The following is a 6,703-nucleotide window of genomic DNA, read 5'->3' as shown; positions in this document are numbered from 1 at the left end:
AAAAGTCCGTGATGGTATATGTGATAGACAGTCTTAAGGATAGTCAGTGTTAAGGATATCCCAATATAACCATATTTTAGCCTTTACATTTTATGGGAAAAAATGCTTATTTACGAAGTGATTTTAAGTTATACAACATTAATTTTTATCCAATTAAGTACCTTAAATACATTGTCCATTTAATATATATTAATATGTTTTTTTTTCAATATGTAATTTAAATGAATATTTCCGAAGATAATACAGATTTAAAATGCAGGGACATAGCGATGCGGCGGTACCGGTCCGGCCAGCGGCGCGTGCCTATAGATAGCACGTCGAAGGCTGCGCTTCGCTCTATTGTACTTTATCATGTTTGTGTTGTCTAATGACAAAAAGCTGTAAACGTTGTTTATAAGGACATTCTGTAGTAAGTATATTTAGTATCAGAATTGCACCCGTGCGAAGCCGGGGCGGGTCGCTAGTGTACTATAAGAATGTTATAGTATAATAAGAATATATGCAGTAGTCTGTTCTTGCGACTTTGTATGTATGAACTTTATAAAAAGTAAACTAGCTTTTTCCATCCCAAATAGTACAACAACAAACAAGCTCACTTTCACATTTATAATATTAGTAATAAAATAAAAATATTAGTATCATATACAAATATGTCAAATAACACGTGTTTAGTATTATTTCCGCTGTATTACTGCAGTACTTATTAATAAACCGCAATTTCACCCTAGAAGGCATTTTCGATTACTGAAGTGCTCATCTATCACTACCAATCTTCCGCCGTCTATTGGTTTACAACACATAAGTATATATGACGCACAATATAAACATTTTTTAACTTAGATATTTAAGCAGGCAGATAATTAAATTTACTCGTAATAACAGTTTGTACTCGCGAATTCGTTCGTGTGACCTGGATATATTGAGTGATATAAGGAAGCCTTAATTAATAATTAAAATATCCTTCTCCACCCCAAATACTACAGATATGTTAAATATCATGATAGCCATTAAGAGGCCAATAGGTGATAGACAAATTAACTTTCACATTTATAATATTAGTACATTTATAATATTAGTAGGGATATATACGTACTTACAGAAAATTAATGAACCAATAAGTGATAGAAATGCAGCGAGTAAAGTTAAATTAACTATTGAAAGAAATTGGTCTTAAATATAATTTATTATACTTGTACTAAATTTTTTCTTTATCATAATTGTATTGTGAGCAATTTCCTATAATAGGTATAAGGATTGCTATAAGAAATGAGATAACAATTCATTTGAGGTCCTCGCTCAATTGTATCTAGTAAAAGACGCCCTATACTGCATTTTCCTGTACGAATTCACAATCCGAGATCCTTTTATCTCCAACAGTTGTCGGTTCTTCAAGCTATGTAGCCAGTGCAATGCCAAAGTTAGCTGATTTGTCGTATTAAAAATTTTTAGAAACAAAAAATAATTTATAAATATTTTACATCGATTTTACTTCTGCTTTTTTAGATTTTACAAGTAACTTAATATAAATATTACCAAAATATATTATATATTATATTACTCACATTGACACCTACTTCACCGAGAATTCGAAGAACCGTAATATTTGTTTTTGGATCGCTCTGTACGCCCTGTGGCGATACAAGTTAATCTTACATAAGAAGATGAACATTTTGTTTGATATTGTATAAGTACTCGTATATGTAGGCACAATAAAGATATCTCGACTTCATCATTCCGGGTAGCGTGCTTAAGACTCCATATTCAATTGTCAGCGAATATTAGATACTTAGTTATTACTATACCATTATTTGATCTCATTAAAATTAAGATATTTTTAATTATTATATATTATGTACATTTCAGTATATCATGGTAGCATACTTTGTTACCCAGAATCATTAAAAAGATTTTGTCTTTTAATTGTAATGAGTTTGTACCTGGCTATCACTAACAACTTTGTAAAATACTTAAATTTGTAGTAAAGCTATTTAACTATAGAGTATCCGAGACTGACATTTAGGTTTGTATAAGTTATGAAATCGAATGGAGCAAGAGATATATATAAGAATAGAGGTCTTCAGTACTGTATTTTCTTTGTATACCCTACTAGGGACTTGGTGTGAAGATAAATAGACAGCTACGCCGTACAAGACCAAATCAAGTGTTACTTTCAGAATTATAGAAACTAGTTAACAAAATTTCTCCCCTGAATACCCCATTTGTATGACAGTGGTGATCGTATTTATTTTATTTCTTACTTAACAACATTTCACGAATTCTTGCCTATTTATTACTAGAATCTAAGCACCTAATCTTATGTGAAGGAAAGTCCAACAACATCTATTCCAGACTTATCTCGGATTCCGCGGATTTAAACACAGTTGTCCTCTTCTGTACTGTTTGTTGATCCACTATAATTGTTTATACGTTCCTTTATCGTCTACAAAATAAGTGGGTCATAATAAATCACAGCTAAAAGGCTTCATTGTTGCTCTACAGACAAAGGTCCACGGGTAATAGCAAGTGCGTGCAGAATTAAAACGTGTCCAACCGCATTTCCTGTGGTTCGGGTCGACTCCGCTTTTGCTCTGGTGCTTAAAGTACTTTAAAGCCCAGTGCAAGTGATATTTGTGTGTATTATTCATATATTAATATAGTGTTCATGAGGACACCTACGTACAGCAGTGAAAAATAAATTTATAAATGCGAAATTTTGCAGAGGTTTAGAAGCAGATTTAATTTAAATTAACCATTCAAATCGAACATTACTTAATCTGGATTTATATAATAAGAAAATCTTTTAATCCTAATTCTTTTTAAAAAGTCGATTATTATTACTAGTTGAATAAATTATGTTGATGATATAGACTTAGTATAACGTACTATATACTTCATAAGCCAAGGTTGATGGCATATATATACATCATAACTTAACCGAATTCTTCGAGTCGAAAACAAAACTTTCGAGTAACAGTTGCACACTTTTGCACTATATACATCTTAGATTACAAAGTATATGAGTATGTTATACTAAGTCTATAACATACATACAAGATATATATTAGCAAAAAGTAGTAGTAAACACCATACTAATATAATAAAATTGTAACTAGACGATGTCTGACCATGGAAGATATATAAGAAAATGAAGTCAAAACAGTATCTATTTTTCAGAAATTTTGTCTGTATATCTGACTGTCTATCTACACGTTTATTCCGGTAGCACGCAAAAACTACTACACCAAATTTCATGGTTGTATTTCTGAAGGTCGAACTTAAAAATACTAGATATGTTTTATCTTGATACGCTGTCGAGAAGTGGTATATTTCATTCGTACTCTTACTTCTGAAATTCTCGCAAGTTACGTAGGTAGCAAAAGCTAATAGTAGTTAATAAAATTAATTAATCCGTGAGACAGCGATACGTCAAGTAACGTAGTAGTAAATTATTATTATTATCAACTATTTGCTTTGTATATTTCTGGATATGACAAACGAATCTCACTTATGGTAAGTGACACTTATCCTCTTTAATATACCTTGTGTATTCCTTAATTAATTAAACAAATACTGGAAGTTTTAATTTATACGAAGAAATAAGCCCGGCTACTTCTGTTTTCATCACTAAACAGCTTAGTTGCACTCTGGGTCCGATTCGACAGTGAATCTCTGTCATTGTTGTAAAAAAGTAATCAAATAAACAAATGCAAATTGTCGGAGCACAGCTATAATACTCAAGTAAGTGATTAACATTGCATAGGCGTAGGGTGTTTGTTATTTATTCTCTGATAAGGTTCTATTATGGTTTGCCTTGAATGAATTTTAACAGTCTTTAACGTCGTATATTTCCGTATCTAGGTAAATTTATAGCCTCTTTAACCTCCTGAGGTCTGAAGTCCTAATACTAGAACAAAATCACATTGTTGTAAACGCCCAATTTTTAAAATAGCAATTTGGAGTCAACACCCACTGTACTAATACTAGAACAAAATATTTTCCGTCATCTGCCGCGTTTGAATTACGTGCCACGTTGTGTATTCAATGTCGTTTAGTTTGTAAATATATTTGGTATTGTGGCAGTGCACTGCTTTCAATGGACAGGGAATTTTTTTTCGTTCTTCTGTCATTCTAAGTCGAAGCGATGGCACGTACAACGATAAAAGGTTTGTTTAATTAATTTATATCTTTTAAATCTTTGTGTTATATTTACGACATATTGTTTTTTTATCGGGACAAAGTGATGCAGTTTATATAAACACTATTATTTTATCGTACTTTTGTCAATATCAATATGCTTTTTTAGTGATTATTTTTTTGTACTAATACTAGCACTATAAGCGTTTATATGGTTTTTTAGTGATTTTATTTCATGTTAATACTAGTACGGCGGGCATTTATACCTTTAATTATTTTCCTTCTAGTTAGTCTACGCCATTGTGCTGACAGTTTTCCCTTTCACAGATAGTCAAATATTAGAGATACTACATCAATCAGATTTCGAAGACGACGAGGGAGATCCTTTTACAGGAGAGGATACTGGCAATGAGTTCGTTCCAGATAAGAATGATGCAAGTGAAACCAGTACTAGCTCAGAATCAGAGTCTAAGAGTCCACCACCAATTCTGAAAAGTAGTCGAGGACGAGATCGATCGCGCATGCGAGCCCGTAGTCATGCACATTACAGCAGAAGATGTGAGCGCACTCCGCAATTTACTAGTGCTCGCGGTAGCAGCAGTTCAGATAATCAGTTTACATGGGCTGTAAAGAATTTCACAAAAAACCTTCCTATGCTTTCTGAGCCATCGTACTCGATACAAGACAGAACAAATTTTTCAAAATTAGACTATTTTACTCAATACTTTGATGATGAGCTAATAGATATGATCGTAGATAAAACGAATCAAACAGCCGTTTATAAAACAGGAAAGAGTCTGCTAATAACAAATGGCGAGTTAAAAGTTTTCATAGGCTTGTTCTTGATTATGGCATGTATTGAATAACCAGTAATAAGGATGTACTTATTGGGAATTGAATTATTTGTTATATCAGGTGTTTAAATTTCCATTTTCTATGGGACTTCAGGTTATATGTAGCATCCCAATGTGATAAATATAGAACAAAATATTTTGGAATCTTTTTTTTCTGTCGGGCAAGCCTAAATCAATATTAAAGTATTCCTAAAATATTACACCTTTATCTGTTGTGGTTACCAAGATATGAACAATTTTTGGTCTGGGCGTTTAGGACTTAATTAATTTGTTCTAATATTAGGACACTGGGTCTTCCTTGGATGTACCCACTTTGAAACCGGGCCGCAGGAGGTTAAACGTAATGAGTTTTCTGAATCTATTATCTATTAATATTATATACTCTGGTTCTAGACATATATATGCATACATATATTGTAACAGATGGGGTAATGTTATCATCACATTTTTTAAATTAAATGTGACTCGACTTTCTACTTAACAATTATTAAATACTTAAACCTACTATTGTATTACGCAGCTAGATAATATAGTACTGCTATTTTACGCATAGTGACAATCACGAGTTAAGTGCGGAAATTCCCGGAAAAGCTATTGTTACGTTAGATTTTCTAGATCTTGAAAATAACCTTAGGGGAATGACAATTCTCAGCGTTACTATAATCACAAATGGGCTATTTAGAAGAACTTTTTGTTCTCTAATGGTCTGTACATATTGACTTGGCTATATTTCGCTAAGCATGTATACATTTGGATCTAGAATTGCAAGAGACGAATCTGTGAAAATCTTTTGAAATAATTACAGTATGTTTTTTTTCAAGTGTTTACAATCACTTTATAATCATCTTTATAAATTAACGTTTGTAACTAAGTAGATTCCTATTTGTAGTAGCATCTACAAAGTTTTAATTAAATAGAGGGAAAACTTTATAGTAGATAATACAGAAGGTAACGTAGCTATCGATCTTATTTCTTTAAGGATGTAAGCTTATTACATTATCTGTAGGTATTTTCGCTAGTATTATTCCTTTTTAAGTCTCTATCTTAATTTTTTTTTAATGCAAATCAACATTACTTCTATAAATATTGATTAGTAGTATAATAGTTTCAACTAAATGACAAGTTGTTTTCTTCTTTTCATTTAGGAATTTCCTTTTGTCGGTGCAACTAATTCACGCATCTTCTTCCAGCCAGTTCTATCCCAGGCCATATCCTCGACCTCCCTTAACGACATTTATTTATTTATTTATTTATTTATTTATTTAAGGAACACCAACAGCATATTGCATTATAACATATAGGTATAACAACATTAAATACAATACAATATTAATGCACATGCCTATTATAGGTATTCACAGCATTCATGATACATGATACCTAGTGTTTCTTTTATCTGTCCTGTGTAGTTTAAAAATCCTCATAACGTATAAGATGGCCTAGCATTTTGCGTCTTCTCTTCTCTATTCCATTGACAAGTTGTACGAAACCAAAATTAAAAAGTGCAGAACAAAAATTTATGAAGTCTTATAATGAAGATAATGCTACGCAATAATTTCCGTAATTTCATTACTGGAATATATTAACTAACGCGGATAAAATTTCTTTTTTTATATCAAATTGTTATGACATTTGATGAAAAAAAAACAATAAACTTACTTTTTCATTTATAATCAAGTACTTAAGGATTAATATGAATTGTTGCGATATCAATT

General features: G+C 31.6%; 1 protein-coding gene across 1 annotated transcript; it reads left to right on the top strand.

The window, feature by feature from the left end:
* Nucleotides 1-3,785: 3,785 nt before the first annotated feature.
* Nucleotides 3,786-5,322, top strand: LOC113519219 (uncharacterized). Its single transcript, XM_052900994.1, has 2 exons — nt 3,786-4,163; nt 4,462-5,322. The coding sequence occupies exons 1-2, from the start codon at nt 4,142-4,144 to the stop codon at nt 4,998-5,000; spliced, it is 561 nt and encodes a 186-aa protein (XP_052756954.1). The 5' UTR covers nt 3,786-4,141; the 3' UTR covers nt 5,001-5,322.
* The last annotated feature ends 1,381 nt before the right edge of the window (nt 5,323-6,703 follow it).

This window comes from Galleria mellonella, unplaced genomic scaffold (genome assembly GCF_026898425.1).
Source record: "Galleria mellonella isolate WM207_F2 unplaced genomic scaffold, CSIRO_AGI_GalMel_v1 utg74, whole genome shotgun sequence".
Taxonomy (NCBI): domain Eukaryota; kingdom Metazoa; phylum Arthropoda; class Insecta; order Lepidoptera; family Pyralidae; genus Galleria; species Galleria mellonella.
This window is presented reverse-complemented; position numbering and strand designations above follow the sequence as displayed.

Excerpts from the sequence above, each read along its gene's own strand:
- LOC113519219 (XM_052900994.1), top strand. The coding sequence starts at position 4,142 with ATGGCACGTACAACGATAAAAG. Across the intron at positions 4,164-4,461 it reads GGCACGTACAACGATAAAAG|ATAGTCAAATATTAGAGATA; the intron begins GTTTGTTTAATT and ends TCCCTTTCACAG.